Source organism: Argiope bruennichi, chromosome 2, assembly GCF_947563725.1.
Source record: "Argiope bruennichi chromosome 2, qqArgBrue1.1, whole genome shotgun sequence".
Classification (NCBI taxonomy): Eukaryota; Metazoa; Arthropoda; class Arachnida; order Araneae; family Araneidae; genus Argiope; species Argiope bruennichi.
Window position 1 is genome coordinate 89743310 of NC_079152.1, and position 19199 is coordinate 89762508.

General features: G+C 29.0%; 1 protein-coding gene across 1 annotated transcript in view; it reads left to right on the plus strand.

Annotated features, from left to right (window-relative positions):
- LOC129957915 (macrophage mannose receptor 1-like) overlaps window positions 1-17229 on the plus strand; it is a 41384-nt gene extending 24155 nt beyond the window's left edge. The window contains exons 8-12 of the mRNA XM_056070183.1: window positions 237-389; window positions 2475-2588; window positions 4340-4519; window positions 8903-8950; window positions 15554-17229. Coding sequence (XP_055926158.1) covers window positions 237-389; window positions 2475-2588; window positions 4340-4519; window positions 8903-8950; window positions 15554-15780 — 722 coding nt within the window. The 3' untranslated portion in view covers window positions 15781-17229. The remainder of the gene's footprint in view (window positions 1-236; window positions 390-2474; window positions 2589-4339; window positions 4520-8902; window positions 8951-15553) is intronic.
- The last annotated feature ends 1970 nt before the right edge of the window (window positions 17230-19199 follow it).

Below are 19199 nucleotides of genomic sequence, written 5' to 3' on the forward strand. Positions count from 1 at the left end.
TCTCCAAATTTGTGCGTAAAGCACTGAAACTCCTGTATTTTCAATTAGATTTTTTTCAGAGATACAATAATGTAGATGTAGTAAGAGGTTGTAATCGATACAAATGAAAAAAACCGTTAAATTAATATGATTAATATAATTTAAAGCAAATAGTGTAAAATGCAATTGTTCTAGATCTTTACGATTATTTAAACTACAAATAATTTTACATCCCCTGAATGTCACTTGTATTTTAGCAACTCCACCTGCATTAAAACCACCTGTAGAAAACGTACATTGTCCAGAAGAGCCAGCAGGATGGAGAGACTTAGATTTAGATCTTTGTTATTACATCGACTTACGTGCACGTGTCAATTGGTATGAAGCAAATTTCAATTGCATGAGACGAGGTAATTTAATGCTTTTCATTGTTTTTTTATTATAATTTTGTATCACAAAGTTGCTGAAAGGTGTTTAATTGTGTGGTTGAAATATGTTTATTGCCAACGTCACGGAGGCAAAAGTTTCCAAAATATGTGTAATTGAAATGCTTAAAAATTAGCTGTTCGTTTAAAATGTCAAGAAAATAAAGAAATATAATCACTATTCTAAAAAAACGATTTCTTTTTCTTGTCCAAATAGAAAATTTTATTTACAAAGTTATATTTATTTATTTATTTCAAAATATATTTTTAAAAAAGGAAAAAAAATGTTAGTTTCATATTGCATTTCAAACCTAATAAGGATTGCGCTTGATTGCAAAATATGAAGATTTTTATTTCACTAGATGCAATTCAGAGAGATTTCTTTGAAATTCATTTATAATTTTAAATAAGTAAAAATTAAAAGAAATTTTCACTTTTTCTCCTTTTAATTTCAAAACATATTAAAGTACAAAGCTGAATTTTACAAGATCTTAAAAATAATATATATATATATATATATTCAATATTTCTAAATATCTTGAGGCAAAATAATTTCTATTTTCAATTATTTTCGAAGTATTTCAAACTTATGTGACAGAAATTTATTTCGTTGTTGATACGATATTCAAGTCATTTTCAATGCTGCCATTATAACTTTATCTGGATTATTTTCCATTGTCAATGAAGATTCAACTTTCTAATTTTAAATAGATTTTAGTTCAAGTTACTATTTTTTTTTAAATTGTACTTACAATTAAGGTTGAAATTAAAAATCCTACAATGGTGAAACATTTTTTAATCTACCCATTTTTAAATATTGCTCTTCTTTCCTATGATATAAGTGGTTGTATAATGAATTAGACCAAATGCTTGCAGAAATATAGCACAATCAATAGAAAGGTGAAAGAAAAATAACCACACAGTCTAATCACAGTATTATTATAACCACGCAGATTAACATAAACACAGTTATGGGCAATCAGAGGTAGAACTGAGAAGCCTGTTTGTTGAAAGGCATGTAGAAAGGCATATGACAATGAGAAATCTTTGAATTGCACATTGTCTTTCAAGGCAATGCAACTTCACTTTCTTATTTTTCATGTAAATTTAACAATTAATAAGCATAATCTTTCTTCCTTAGATTTTAATCATAAAAGAAAATCTTGGTATTAAATACTTGGCAAAATCATGAAAGCGATTTGAATTTCTTTGAAATAACGAAACCCAATTTTAAAAATTATGCAAAATAAAAAATGTTTTTAATTGTCAAAGTTCAAGAAAAACTCGCATAGTAATTAAAATGATATCACTTAAAAAATAATGTTTGAAATTTTAGAGTAGTGTAAAAATATCTCTTCTGCGATCATATTATTGGAAATTATTGTGGAAAAACTTATGAATCTCGGCAAAATTGTTAATTAATAAAAATTTTAAAATAATTGTTCCGAGATGCATATTCCCATTCTTCAAATAATAAAAGTACCATATTTAATAGTTCTAAATCCGAAGATATGGCCTACAGAGCACCATCACATGCACGTTTGTACTTATTTATGTTTAGTATTGTATTTTTTGTATATGTTATTTTATGTATAGTATTGTATTTTTATGAAACATGCAAAGTACAAATCTTTCAGCATATACAAATCACTTATACAATTAAGTCTTTTTTAAAAATATAAAATTTATAAGATTTAGTTTAGTTATATTAACGTCCCGTTGTAAAGCAACACTAGGGCTATTTTGGGATGGACCTCGTAATTTTGAACCGCGGGCCGATGACGAGGACGACACCTGAGCTGGCACCCGCCTCTCCACTCCACACCAGCGGGAGGAGATTTGGCATGACGTATTTAACGTGCAACAGACCCCCTTACACGACGGTTCTTCGATGGAATCGGGTCTCGAACCTGAAACCGCACGGTTCACAAGCCGAGACCTTACCACCAGGCCACCGCGGCCTAAAATTTATAAGAATGTTGAAAATTAAATAAATTTGTACAAAATAGGACTTGCGCTTAAAATCATAATTCAGATCCTTTCAAAAACAAACTTTTTTTTTTCTTGTAGGTGGTACATTAGCTAGTATTCATTCGCAAGAAGAAGTGGATGTTTTATTTCAGTTTCTTCGGTATAACCCCAGACTTGCAATATACATCGGTCTATATCGTTTTATGAAAAATGGTAATTACTCATATTTTTTTAAAATTTGTTAAAATTTTTATTTCATTCATTTTTTTTATGATTGATTATAAGAATAATTATTTTATTTGCTTACTCTTTATTTATTTATATTACATTTATTTTGGTAATTTATAAATCAGTTTCTACAAAATATTTTTGTATAATATGCAATTGCGTTCCATTCTTTTTACTTCTATTTATTTATCCAGTTTCTTAAAGCAAAGACTCCTTCTTTTCATTCTTTCTTTAGATACTTTTAAATTTAATTTTATGTATGTTTTCTATCCCAAAAGGAAAATTTATTTTCTGCTTCGACTGAATTGTCCTCTATAAGACTCAGAGGAAATATCGACTAAGTGTCCTCTATAAGACTATCAGACTCATCCCTTTCTCTTCACTAAGAAACAATTTTACACTATAAAGTATTTTAAATAAATAAAATGAATTATGTTATGCTAATGAATACCTTAATTTCCATACATAATGCACATACATTCCAATACACAATTACGTTTGCCATGGAAATTCATATTCTCAAGACAAATGCAATTTTGAATGCAATCGAATATCAACAACACATTTTCTTACGCTATGTCACATACTTTTTCTATTATGTGCAATAGATGCAAAAATTAAACTCACTCAACCCCCTTTTAACATATGTCATATGAGCTTGCATCTTTTCCTCATGCATATAATTTAATTTGTTGAATAAATTTTTTCTTTATAAATAAATCTTTTATTAATTAAATAAATTCGCCTTTATTAATTAATTTCTTTATTAGTTAAATAAATGTGTCCCAGAAAAGCTTATTATTTTACATAGTTGTACGAGTTTACATACTTATACACTCATACAGTCCTCAGGCGTATAGTTTTTAATTATTGAATAAAATCATTCCTTATATCTTTGCTGCTTTGATTACCCAGCAGGCGTGCCTTTTATATTAATATGTCGCGCGTATTTCCTAGATTCGTTATTGCATCATTTTTAGTTTTATCTCGTTTTGTAAAAAAGTAAGATGCTGTTCTCTCAACGAATTATATTATAACGTTATTTTTCAGCTTTTGAAGATGTTTCCTTCTATCTTTTCTTTATTGTTTGTAGATTTTATTAGCTGTTGAACGCAACTAAATTATTTTGAAAACAATTACTTAAAAAAAACAAAGAAAAGACGATACACATCATATAAGTTTAGTTTAGTTATATTAACTTCTCGTTTTTAAAGTACCACTAGGGTCTATTTTGGGACGGACCTGGTAATTTTGAACCACATTCAGATGACGAGGGAGACTACTTAGCTGGTCCCACCACCTCTCCAAACTTTCACACCACACCAGCAGAAAGAAGTTTGGCCTCAATGGATTTAACGTGCACCAGACCCGCTTACGCGGCGGTTCCTCGATGGAGTCGGGTCTCAAACCCGAAACCCTCCGGTTCCGAAGCCTACATATCACATAAAAATAGCTGATTCTCATACTTCTATTAACATTTTGAATTCCAAACGTTAGATAATATTCTGTAGAAAGGAGATGTGTAGAATAGCCCATGCCAAGCTTTCGTAAAGTCCTATATTAAAAAGTCTTTTTTTTTTTTTTTTTTTTTTGCACTATCATATTTCACATACATACACGCGACCTATAGAGGGTTAAATTAACTGAATTAAATCACTCCTTATAAATAGGCTTTTCTTTAAATGACTGTTATATTTTAAATATAGTGGTTCTTAATTTTTTTTTCTTTCTTTCAGACCCTGGAGCAGACGAAGAATTTGTATGGGCCGATGGATCGAAGTTGGATTTCATTTACTGGGACGTTGGTGAGCCAAATCTTCTGAAGGAAAAATGCTCTGAAATATGGATAGAAAACATGAGATGGAATGATCAACTATGCACTGAAAAAAGAGGGTATATTTGCTCTGTCCCTAAGGGTAAATATCAGATCTATAATAAGAACGTGTCTAAACCTTTCACTGATAAATTGATTTCAGATATTCCAATGATTGCATGAGGCAGTAGGGTTAAAGTCAATGAATTAATTTTGAATGCATTTTGAAGATAGGATATAATTAAGAAAAAGAGACATGGTTTACTTAACAGATATTAAGTACATGAATTTACTTGAAATGGCATATATTGTACCGACGGATAATCATTGATCCTCTTAACAGGAATGGCATCAATAGGGTGTTAGAGGTGAGGGGCTGGTCTCCCAGCAAGCCAAGATGCTGTCCTCCCCTTTCAAAACGAAAAAAAAATCTTGTGGAAGAAATGTTCTTTGAGAAAAGCGTTTGTGATTTTCTTCCCGTTGGCAACATTTCTTTTTTCATTACAGACATTACGAAATTTACTATGTATGGGTAAAGTGCTTGGAGCAGTTAGGCATAAAATCCTTGGCACAACGATCACCATCATTACTGAAAATCTAAGATATATCTACTTTGGATTAATTTTACAGTTGCAAATCACAGGATTTAAAAGGTCTCGATGATATGCGTCTGGATAATAAGGCTAGATGCAGGATGCATCTAACCTTAAAACATTAGTACATTTCTTCAGTTGTTGATGCATTTTATATAACGTGCAGATTGACAAGAGTTATGATATAAGGAATATATCGGATGAGTATATGTATTCAGTGTTAAAGTGTGAGTAAGAAATTTCAGTACATTTCGAAATGTTAAAAATCATATAACTATTACCAAGATAAGTTACAATATTTGGAATGCATAATAACTGGTTGAGAAAATTAGATTCACATAATATAGTAGAAAAATATGATAAAATTCATCTAAAAAGCTGAATTCAAACACACTAATTTATTAGTACCTATCATCACTACGAGATGGCTTATTATATTTTCCAATAAAAAGCAGCAACTTTGTGTAGTTGTATCCATCTGTAATGTCATATTTATTATCATTTCACAATCCTATTTTTTACTCTCTTGCATACGTAGTGTAGAATAAGTATAGTAATCGTCAAAAAAAATTCGAACTCGAGATTGTGACAAATCTCCACGTTTTAAACCTCCATGAGTTCTTAAAACGCATCTTAGGAAAATGTCCGCCACTCTGCCTGTCTGTGACAAAAATAACTCCAAAACGCTTTGAGCTACATGGATGAAATTTGTTATACGATCTTTATACCAAATTTGTAGATTTCTTTCAAATTTTGAACAAAATCAGTTCAGAGGAAGTCTGTCTATCCAGCTCTTCGAGTATAATTATAAAACGAATAGATCTAAAAAAATTCGGAACGCAGAATTAACATCTATAGTCTACACATTTATCGAATTTTGAGCTAAATTGAACAAGGGGTTGATTGTCTGTCCGTCTGTATTTTTTAGAAACATGTAAACGCAGTAACTCGAAAATGGAGATATTTAAATACATGAAATTTTGTATGGAATTTTGTCATTACAAGTGTAGTTTTCGACAAAATTTTGTTTCAATCAAGTGAAAAAACGCGTCTAAAACACAAATCCAATTTTCGGATACTATAAGGGATTAATCGCCAAAGATGACACGATGCATTCAGTAATAATTCTAAACTTGCACCAAAAGGTTAATATTTCGTAACTATCGTACGCCAATGCTATGCCTCGGGATAAAACTTTTATTGCGAGAAAATTTTGGAGAGACCACCCCCGCTGATTTTTGTAAACGATATGGTGGACTGGATAACTGGGAATGGAATGCCTAACTGCACTGTATATTTTTAACTAGTTAAATTAAATGTTCTTCTCAAATTTAGATATATTAAAAATACTCTAATATTCTCACATGTAAAGCCTTTGTGGTGAATGCAATAAAAAAAAATCTGAAAGTATTTTTTAACTTACTGAGCTATATAAATAATACGTACTAATGCAATTTAATTTCAAGATTTAAAATTTGACCATCAGATTGTATTTTTGTGTTTTGTTTGACTTCTGCTTGAGCTTCAATAAACTTTTAAAGTAATCCACACTAAGAAAACAAAATGACGAAATCAGAGAATTACTTTATCAGTGACAATAGTGGTGGTTGAGTAGTTACTTCTTTTGAAATTTTTACAACCAGTATAATATGTTATTAGAAATAAAAAAAAATATTAATATATTTTGACTATATTTTTATATCTCGTTTAGCAATGAGTATTCAGCAAGAAGATAAATACAAATCTGAATAAAATTTCAAAGAGACATCATTTCATCCCTCTTCCTGTACAATAAGCTGTCCTCAGCCCCCTTGGACCGTCATTAACCCCAGTCCGGCATACTCTAACACCAACTGATAATAAAAATTTCGCCCAGGGGTTTAAATAAAGCAGGAAGTTCATTCGAAAATTACAAGTATTCATTGAGGTGCGATGAAAAGAAACTCGTTCTCCAAACTTCCACACCAGGCCCGTGGGAGAGCGATAGATTTTCAAAATATTTAACGTGCACTATGCCAATTCACACTGTGAATTTTCCATGAAATTGGATTTAGAATCTCTAACCTTCTGACACAACACTTTGACACTCTGCCTTAACACTTTGGCAAAGTTATCGCAACCCCTTTTCCATCCGGGAGGAAATTACAGAATATCCTTCATTTTCTAATTCGAAAGGAAGCACAAATAATTTGTTAAAAATACCATTTATTATACCTTGATATTTTTAAGTGAAGTTCGATTGAAAAAAAAACGATGAGATAATAGATGCAATTTATCTTTATTACGTACCTTCACTGGCACCTTTTTTCAGACGGAGACCTTTTCTTTTTCAGTGCTAATGATGAATTGATTTATTCAATGCAAGTGAAAATGGAATAAGGAGCGAGGAACAAAGTGTTTCCAATTATTTATTTTCTATCTTTTGAAAATATGAAAATGGAATGAATCATCGCAAAAATGGATGGTACTGCTACTATATATTTAAAAAAAAATTGAAAATATTCCGATTGGTTTCGCTGATTAAACCCAATAAAAATTATTTATTTTCAACAAACAATCGTCTTCGAAAATTAGTAAAATGTAGTTCCTACTTTTAAACATATAACTTCTACAAGACACGGACCTGAACTAGAGAGCCTAGTGATAAGTTCTTCGCTTTTAAGATGTAACATTCCAGGTTCGAAATCTTTTTCCATCGATGACAAACTGTGTAAGGGGGTCTGGTGTTGGAGTTAAATGTCCTTCTGTTTGTGGAGTTCAGTAATTTTTAGAGGTGTTAGCTCGGGCAAATCATTTTCATTATCTGATAGCAGTTAAAAGTAGCAATCAATTCCAAAGTAGCCTTAGTTTCGCCTAAAATAAGACGTTACTATAGTTAAACTAAATGAAAAGAGATCTCAGGAATATTAAGGACGTAAAAAGGAAGGGCATTAAGTATAACTGTAAAAAAGCCTTTTATAACATTGAAATTGAAATGATATATTTAATAAATGCATACTTGATTTAATCAGTTGTACGGATTTTATAGATAAATACTTCACATTAATAATAAATAAATATATGAAATTTTTTGAAACTAATTTTTTATAAAAGGAATTTTATGTCACATATTTAAAAATGAAATTATTGAATTAAAATTCATTAGAAAATTCCTACTTAAAAACTATATACCTATTAACCCTTTCTAGGGCCGTGGGAAGTATGCTTCCCACCAAATTTATCAATCTTTGTATGAAGTTATGTAGGTTGGCATAAGTTTCTGACAAATTTTTTTAGTAGGTCAGAAACTTAGATGCTTCAGTTCTTTATCTCACACAAAATGATTTGTCTCGCTTTGTTACTTAATTATTAATTAACCAAATTAATTAATTAATCAAATTAAATTGATCTAATAAGTTAAATGAATCCCTTTTCTTATTCTAATTTCAAGCCTAAAAATATTTTAACATAATATGACTAGAAAAAATGGGCCTTTAAAGGGTTAAATACATTTTAACAATAAACCAAAGTGTTGAGATTTGCACAAAATGCTCATTTATTTGAAAATTGCATAAGATTTTTTGTTTATTTTGATGGACGGATATATAATTATAAGGGAAATGATGTGACTAATTTCATTTTCTTTGATTTTCCTGTGTGATGTTTTCGTTTCCGTTCTTCTCTAATTGGCTGTTTCAAATGTAACCTTGCGTACATTTATGTCGTTCTTGAATGAAAATTATTTGGAACAATAAAATAAAAGTTTTTGTATCGATCTGATGTTTGTTTTTCGTTGCCTTTATTCTGATCAATTCTAAAATGAGTTATGGTAACTATTTCTTTTAAATATTTTAATCTAAAATTCATAGTTGTCTATTTTCCCAATAGTTCATTGAATTTTTTTTTTTTTGTAGTCACACAGAACAACAGCACGACATCTCCATTTCAATCAACATGTAAAAGTAAGTGAAAACTTTTTTTTAATTTTAATTAAGTTGCATTTTTTTTGTTTACCACATCACTGGAGTAATAAATATCTCAGAAATGGGTAGCCTTTAAATTATTATGAGCTTAATTTTTATATATTACGATAATTTTTGTTCCTTGAGAATTTTATGATCTGATGAAGGGGCAGGCTATCATGCTTAGTTTAGTTCAACTAATGTCCCGTTTCAAAGGATTCCATTTTGTAAATGGAAATGTGTCATAAGCAAATAAATGATAACACCTGAACAGACACCCCTTTCCATACTATACATTGCACCAGCTGGAGAAATACATTTCATCATACTCTAAATTCCCATGCAGGTGTATCTCTAATAAAATTGGGCCTCAAATAAGCGATCCTATTGGTTTTAAATTCCCGATTCTACATTAACCAGACAATCCCCCAGAATTTATTTTTTGTTACTTTCAATGACTTAATCTAAAGTCAATAATAGTTACTTATATCTTTACATTCTCATATCCCGTATGCTAAATATGTTGTCCAGGTTTAATTTTAAATGCATTAAATATCTTGCAAGATGAAAAAGAATCTAATTGTATATCATAATAAGAGACAACAAGCAACTAACCCTTTGACCTCGGGAAAGTAATTCGATGCATTATTATTCAGTTAATACGAGGGCTTGTTTATTGTTCCGAAAAGTAAATGCATATAATTGTTTTAAGTTGAATTTCCCTGAAAAATTTATTTACATCTTTTACTATTCTGTAGGCGTTTTTAATAATCAAAATTGCAAAATGCATAAATAAAACGTCAAAATGAAGCACCATCTTGAATGGTAAGTGAAAGGCACTATCCGAATGCAAAGGGTTAAATTTCTTCTAATCTTAAAAATTTCGTTAAATCATCATTTTAAAAAAGAAACATGCTTCTGTTGTGGATTATAAGCATACACTTACCAAATATATGGTACAGAACGATCAGAAATGATTTTTGTGCTTGTAATCCATTTGACTCAAGCTACAATAATAAAGCAAATATATTTGTATTTGCGTTCTAAAAGAAAAGTGCTTGGCCTATAGTCTCCAAAATTGACGCACATGTACTTTAGAAGGTATAAAAATGTACATTAAAATGATTTTTTTAAATTTCAAATAGTTAAAAATGAAATAAAATTTTATTGATGAAAAAACTTTAAAATGTCAGGGTGTTCAGCAAGATTAAAAAAATCATCAAGGTTTTTTACATCACTAAAAATTATTTTTTCTGTCGTGCTTATTTAATCTTTATTGAATTCTTTTGTCCAATACCAAAAAAATGTGTTATACACAATTTACAAAATTACTGTCATTGTTATAAGGAAATTCAAGCTGTTTTTATTGTTTATGCAAGTTTGTAATTTCATGCGTCTCTTCCATAATTGGAAGATAGGACAGTGTTGAAAGAAATTTTACTTTCTTTTTATTTTAGTAATTTTTTAAGTAATATGTTAACAAAATTCTAAAAGATATTAAATCAGATAATAATATTCTCAAAGATATTACCTGATGAAATCACTGATTGTAATTCCTAATCTTTAATTCTTTCACTTAGCTTGTTTTAATTCATCAGATATGTTGTTGGATATAAATTATATTAAATAATCTTAATGTTTATTTCAAATACAGTTATTTTCCCTCTTGAATAAGAAAGCGGAATAGGCGCCGAAAGGGAATTAGTTGTTAGATGATACATTATTCAATACGGATATTTATATAGAAAATGAATGAATAGGTGTAAGACTACTATCATCAGTTTAATGTGTATCATAAATGAAATTTTAAATTACTTTATTATGAGAACCATGAATATGAAATTGTGTCCTAAATATTCAAATGAATTTAAACAAAATTAATTTAAGCGGACAAGTTGATCGCCCAAAACGATAGAATCAAGTTTCTTGAGTGTGAGGCTATGTGAAATTATTTTATTCTTAGCATATATTTAAATAAATAATTTTCATTATCTATTATCAATTTTGAAATGTCCAAAGAAAGGTTTAACTTTTTTAACGAATTGTAGCTTTACTTCAATAACATTATATGTATTGTATTAACAACAAATCTTTTAGATATTGGCTTCCAATGTGAATGACTTCAAACTGAATTTTGTATTACTTTATACGATTTTTTCTGGAGCCTTTATAAAATAATAATTTTTATCATATTTTGTATAGATACAATTTATTAAATTTCTGTATTTTCATTTTATAAATAATTTTCTTCAAGTAATCATAAAAAATGTATTTGAAAATTGATTGAATTTCCAGATATTTAAATACAGAATTATTTTCAAATATTATGTCAGAACTTTTATTTTCTGAGTTATAATACAAAAAGTGAGACATTTGAAAATAACAGCAATAAGCATTATTTTAAAAGTAAATATATATCAGTATGAATTAAAACTTTTCTTTTTTATTCTTCTGTAATATCTATGCATTACTTTATTTTTAGTAAAGTTTTTCACAGCATCTAATTCTGTTTGATTTTCATTTGTTAATTAGTAACAGAACACTCAAAACATTTCCCGAGATATGATTAATATAAAACAAAATTAAAACCAGAAAAACAGGAATAGAAGTTATAAAATCGTAAAAAATAAATATGGTTTTACACGTGCGTGCGCGTGCGTGTGTGTGTGATAGTAATAAAGCTTGTGCTACAGACTATAAAAGTTGAAATAAATAATTGAAAATGAAGGTGCTCTATAAAGATAACAAGACAATTAATTTAGAAAATTTTATTTCAAACGATACTATTAAAGTTTGAATTATGTAAAAATATCTAAGGGGTTAATATCGCCTGTTTAATATCTCACAAAGCCATAAAAATCATTTTATGATTATTTTTTTAGGTGGGGGGGTGGAGGATACAACGCGGTTCCATCTTGTCATGCAGTGATGATTAATATTAATTAAATATAATTATTAATATTAAATATGTTAATTATTATCAAATATTATATAAAAATTACTATACTTTTTTTTAAAGAAATTTCTCCAACGAGAAGTTTTACTTCTTCACTAACTAAACCAAAGAAGAAAAAAACCTTTGAACTCATTTTGGAAACAATTGATTAAAAATCAATGGACAAATGTATTTTTATTTTATTTTTTTATTTTAAATGAGAGAAAAGTGTACGAATGATGGCTCTGAAAAATTTAAAGAATAAAGGAATTAGAATTTCTAATTCAAAAATTTTAGTTTCCTTTTTTTTTTTTTTTTTTTTTTTTTTTTAAGTTTTCAAGTTTGTTGACGACGACTATTAAAATTTTTCGAAATTCCGAAAATTACATTGGTGGTACGAAAAGAATTTCATCAAAATAACAATTGTTTGTTTGTTTCATTGTTTTTCTTCTTTCATTAGAAACCATACTGTGAGAAAGAATGATTCATAATATCACGAAAAATTAAATTAAAAAATAATGTATTAAATTTGAAAATTTGACCTTCACCATTACGTATAACTGTCTGCCAAATTTCATGACTGCGATAGATTTGTCTGGACTTCGCAGACACACATTTAATTTATTTTATACTAGCCGCCTTTGGCGACCAGCCGGTTAGCCAATATTAATGTTCGTTAAAATTTTAATAATTAAATATTTTATGCAATTTCTACTTTAATAGCTTCTTCATCAAAATATTTTAAAACTTCAAATTTTGATTGCCATATAATTCATTCATAATATTATAAAGGCCTTCAGTCATAACGTAATATGTATCTCTCTCATTTTCTGTTAGCACCCGTAGAATTTATGCTTTAAATTAAAGTGGAAAGAATTAATCTTCAATTAATATAATAATATTTTTTACTGAAACAAAGCATTTTTTTTTATAATCTGATTACTGAAAACAGAGTCACTCAGCGTTTAAACTTTATGGGCACTAAAGAATATCTTTTTTTAATTTATGTAATATCTCAAGAGTTTGTCAACAAAATTTTCTTAGATTCATTATGAGCAGATCGATTAATTAACAATGTTTAAATTTAAATGCATCAAACACTAAGAAAATAAAACGAATCGTTTAAAATAAAAGGTTGAAAACAGGTTTAAAAAAAAACTACTTAAAAAACGATGTACTTAAAACTATAACCATATACAAAAAATATATAACTAACATAAATACAATTTACTTACAAAAGCATGCAACTAACCCAAAAATAATTTAAATCATCCATTGATAACGGTTGTCATGGCAACAATCAGAACAGAATGCGCATGCGTGAATTTTCTTCGCCAGTTATGTAACGCAAATACGCGATTTTTTCTACGCCAGTTGGGGTAACGCTATGCGGATTAGAAATTTTTAATTTTCTTTATTCTGTTTTATTTTAATTTAAAAGTACTTCAGAATGAATCTGAAAAATCGGTTAATTAACAATGTTTAATTTTAAATGCATCAAACTTTAAGAAAATAAACAGAATCGATTGAAATAATCGGCCGAAAAATTTTAACCCTAGCCTCATTACGGTTGAGAGAAAAAAAACTAAAGCCTTTCTCATTTGGCGGTGGGGAAAATGGAAGATTTTTTTGGCGGAAAAGTTGGCGGTGGGGAAAATGGAAGATTTCTTTGGCGGGAAAGTTAGTTTTTAATTAATAATTAAAATTCTAATTAAAAATTCGAAAAAAGGAACCCCAGGTGCACATTCCCAACCTCCAAGGTATACATGTACCAAATTTGGTAGCTGTAGGTCAAACGGTCTGGCCTGTAGAGCGCCAACACACACACACATTGAGCTTTATTATAAGTATAGAAGTATGGGTTTTTATTTTCCTATTAGTGTTATTTCATTATATTTATTTTTAAATGTATACGTAGTAAAAAATATGATTTTTATATTGTCAATTAATGAATGTAAATTAAGAGCTGAGTTGTTTCCCGAATATATTTTGGTGAAAGTCAACTTATCTTTTTCAGGTATGACGTTTTATTTACTGAATGACTTATAGCAAAATATAAATTAAAATTTTAATTAATTAAAATTTTCTTTAAGTAATTAATTTTTTAAATATTTAAAATAGCAAGTATACTTTTAAAGCTTTAAAAATACTTTATTAAATACTTTTGATAATATATTTTTAAGCACTAAATACTTTTACGTAAATGGTACAGGAAATATGACATCCTGTTTAAAAATGTAGTGCATTATTCCTTGTAAGATTCCCCCAATGAGACTTTTATTTTTACAAAAGCACGGATATTAAATATTCAAAGTGATTCTTTAATACTGATAGGTAAAAAAATTCTTGATCTTTCTTGATTTGAAATATTCCTTTAAAATTTCTTACATATAATATAAGCTTTCATTGGACTTTTTTCTTCAATCACTCCATACTTTTTTTTCCTTGAGATATGTGTATACCTTTGGTCTGATAGGTTTTTTCGTTATAAATAGAATCGTGCAATATTTTTTCTGATAAAATATGACATAGAATAGAATAAACTGATGTTCAGTTTTAAAATATACAGATTGGTTCAAAACTATTTGATAAAAATATAATATTAAATGTTATTTCAATAGGGCATATGCGAAAAAGTACATAAACTGCCAATATTGAGGTATATCTGAAAGTATATGCCTGCACATAGAGAAAATATGAATAGCAGATAAATAAAAATGGCAGGTAAATATTAAAGAACTAAGAAACTTAATGATTCTTCCTTTTAAGGAGATGTTCGAAAATGTGAGTTCGGGTAGAAATACAAGAATACCTTCTATTTCTCGTAGATTTGATTAATCTTGCAAGAATTTTTGCATTTCTAATAAAACTTGAACAGCCACTTGATTTTCATAGAAGTGGAGGCTACTTGTAGACTATGATTTTAGAATTCCTCTGAAAGAAAAAGAAAGTAAATATAAAATCTAGAGACCATGACCAACCAAGGAAAATAGTAATCCTTACGAACAAAGAAAAAAGATGGCAATGTAATTATTAATGCTACTAAGTGAGCTGGTGTTTCGTTGTACTACAACTATATCCACAAGTGAAGAACTGGGGTAATATAAAAGATGAGCGTTCTTATAAGCAAGCTTATTCTCTTGACTGACTTGGCATTTCTAATCCCAAACCAGTTCAAATATAAATGAACTTTTCATTATAGGCTTGTGATTTCGTAACACTTGGATTTACATGCCAGCAAAGGTAAAAATCGGTGACGAAACATGTCAAAACATGCATAATATATAGATGTCTCCAACATAATCCTTCGCCATCTCAATGCAACATTTATGTTCTCACATTCCATTATTAAATGCTCAATTCGGCTTCATATTTCTGCAAATTCTTTAGAATCACTTTGCAAAGTTAAATTTTATTCAACAATATAGACGTTTTGAATTTTCGATTGTTTCTTTCAATCTTTTAGAACTCGTGTCATGCCCATTTTATTTTATTTATTTATTTGTGCTCACCATACTATGAATTGATAATTGCTCTTTTTTTTTTTTTTTTTTTTTTTTGTGCTGTTATCGTTAACTTTCTTATGATCGAAAATAGCTTCAAATTCATTTGTATATTTTTTTAAAGATTGATATTATTAAAGTGATAAGCAACTTTTTTTCTTCTAGATTCCATCTCCATCGGCTCCTTGTTGGGTGTCATAGCCTGTGTTCTCGTCTTTTCTCTTCTGATCGGGCTGGTGGTGTACCATTTCAAACTATGTGACAGAGGATACGAAAGAGTCAAAAAGCTATCCGGGACGAAATTGCAGCCGCCTTTAGAATTGGATAAGAAAAAAAGATACCGATCAGAGATAATAGTAACCGATGACACAAATTATGATAATATGGCATGAATGTTACTTGTACACCGAGGTTACTTGTAAAGTACCCACGTCACACTATGTTTTGTGCAAACAAACGTGATCAAGCTATGTTAAAATGACCAAATTTTCTAAATAATTAGGCTGAGAAATATAGAATAAAATCAAAAATAATAAATAAAATATAAAAATTAGAGAAAGAAACAAGCTGTTGTAATTTTTATTAAAAGGCAGGCAGAGTTAAATGAGCATACGTAAAATACATGATGGTCATAAAAACGTTTCCCTATATACGAATCTTTATAGATTTATCCGCTCATCCAATCAAAAAGAAATTTCAGTATGTTTGTATTTAAAAGCATTAACTCGAGATTGCGATAATTAAAACAGTAAAGCTCTCACAGTTACAGTTGCATTGAAAGATATCACAGTTGTCGAATGGCTGTACCCGCTTTTGGGATTGAAAAAAACTGAAATTGATTTGTGCTGCCACTCGAAATCTTCGAAAAACAGCACAAATCCATCAGCGTATTAAAAAAACCATAAATAACTTTGAAACAATATAAATTTGGAGAAAATTATAGGCATAAAACGTTTACAAAGAAGATAATTATAAAGGATTAGTAACAAAACAAGTGAGTCGAAGGGAAAAACTTTTATTGGAATGACAAGTTTTGAATATGCTTACCTTAGCAGGTGATAAAGAATTGCATGCGGAAAACTGTTTACAACATTGAAGAACCTTAACATGGCAAGAGAAATCTATAAAACTTCGCATTTTATGACCTCTTTGAATTCTGGCAAATCTTATGCATTTTATATGCACACATTATCTTTCAGATAATTGCAGAACATGGGATTGTTGTCTGTGGATCTCGATAGCCATGAGACTGAAAAGTTATCGGAGATTACTATATCGCCAAAATGCTGTTACAACACTGGCCAAACACATGTGGCGAAGGGTGCAGAAATACTACCTTGCATCTAAACAACATCATTAATAACTGTTGCTGTTGCAATTCTGGAATTACGTAATTTGAAGCAATGTTGAGTGCTGATACTTGTGATGAAGCTCATTTTGATACCTGTGGAAGTGACCTCTTCGAAGATTTATGGACGGAGACGAATGTGCTTCCGATGTCACACCACATAGTCATTTTTGCTTTGTGTAAAGGAACTGTGGCTACATCGTTCGGATTTTAGATCAGTCCAGTGAGCATAGTTGTTGATGTTTAAGTTCCCAATTAAGAAGAAATATGCTTCATCAGTCCATAATATCCGTACATTCCCTTGATGTCTTTATCTTATCTGAAGGAAGGAAGAGAAATTCGCAAAGTCGACATGCTGTTCCTCGTCTCCAGGTTACATCTTGATGTGCTGGAATCGACAAAGAAATATCAATAGAACAGAGCACTAAAGCTGGTTGACTGTGGTTAATAAATATGCTGTGGTTGCAGATTATTAAAGGTTTTCCACTAGCTATGCTTTGCACATGATGCTTTATGATTAATAAATAAGCTGTCTACTATCAATTGTGCAAAGTTCGTCAGTGCAATTCATCTCTATGTGGCCTTTGATCTTATACAATTATGTTTCAATTTGCAAATGTTTTGCGTCACCAGTTTTCATCACACATATGTGGTTTTATTATCATTGATGGCATTTCAATGCACTTATCAATTTGGGCAAGAAAAAAATAATATTGCCTTCCAAAAATTTTCGTTATAACTATAATCGTAAAAGATCTATTGTTTTAAATCCTCATTATTTCGAGCGCATACTTTCAAATAATAATACCTGAAATTTCTTTTAGATTGGTGTAATGGATAAGCCGCTAGGAATTCATAAGTCGGAGAGATTTTATTTTCTAGCCATCCTGCATTTTATTACTAATTTACTATTCACTTTTCCCTTGATTGATTTACTTTTGTTATCTTCTGAGGATCACATTTTATTATAAAAATTTTTAAAATAAGATTTCTTTAGCAGCTTTTTTAAAGTTAAATCAACACATTTCGCATGAAAATTCTAATTAGAAAAATAAAATTCATTATGGAATATATAATGCTAATTCTCTAATTCTAGCCAAATTTATCTAATCAAAACAAAGTTAAGATTTAGAAATTAGGATAACCACAGCTTATTGGAAAAGATTAGTCACTTTAACTACTATGTATTAGAATAATAAATGCTAGTATACGTAAAAATATTTAGTTATGTGACGAAAATGTATATAACGTCGTTATTTTTAAAGAAAAATGGAAATAAAGCTTTTTTTTAATCAAAAATATGTTTTAATAGAATATGTCATGTTGGCTAAAAATTAATAATGTATTTGAATAATAGCTAACGATTTTTTTTCCAAATTTTATGAATAAGAGAATATTAAAAATAAAAAATGCATGATGTATAATAGTGATATACTAATATGATGGCCTAGAAAACATAATGATATTACTAACCGCTGTCTCAGCAAAAGTTTTTTGCGAGAGATGAATGCATTTTCAAACATTCATGCTGTATAATGTTTTTCTTTACATGTCGTCTAAATTTTAGATCTTTTTCCTCGAGAATGCATTTAGATAATTTCTTACAAATTGTATTGCAGCCCTTATATAAGATATAGTTTTTCATACAAAATCAGTTATCACAGACGAGTTTACTGCAGAGAAAATGAGCTGTGATTATCGATTAGCATTATCAAGCAAGAGATCTTCTTAACATGACACGGAGTATATAAGATAGCGGAGGCCAGTTATTTGAAATTTCTGCAGCTGCTTGTGTTAATTTATTCTTAAAGCCATGGAACCACAACTAAAATTATCAGATTTTTGAAGTTTCAACCAAAACATTTCTGTTGATAGAATTGGTCTGACAAGGATACTTGCTAAAAAGAAATGAATAAGGCAAATTTTAATAATATGAAAATAAATAAATTAAATTAAAATTATGGAACAGTAAACTCATAAACTATCGAACAAAATATTTAAATGTATAATATATTTTACTATTGCCTTTAAAAAAATTCGATAAAATTCTTATGCATTAGTTTTAATTAAAGAGAAAATATAGTTATTTTCAGAAGAAATTTTTAGAAAAATTAAATTTAAGTATTTTTAATATAAATTACTGTTTGATTTAAAAAGAAAGAGAACAATATGCGACACCTTTACAAGAAGGACCATCAAGAGAAAAATTAGTACTGTCTCTACCTATTCTTGAAATTTTGTCACTTCATAAAAATAGCAGATGATTGGAACTTAAAATTAATATTTATTCTAATATTTTTTAAATATTATTAATATTTTAGTATGAACTTTAAAAATATCAGGACAAAAAAATAAATTAATAAATCAGGAAAAAAAAAAATATTTTGGAAAACCTAACTAATGCACAGATGTCTGGACACCTTAAATGTAGCTAAACTAGTTGTTTGACACACAACTTTCCTG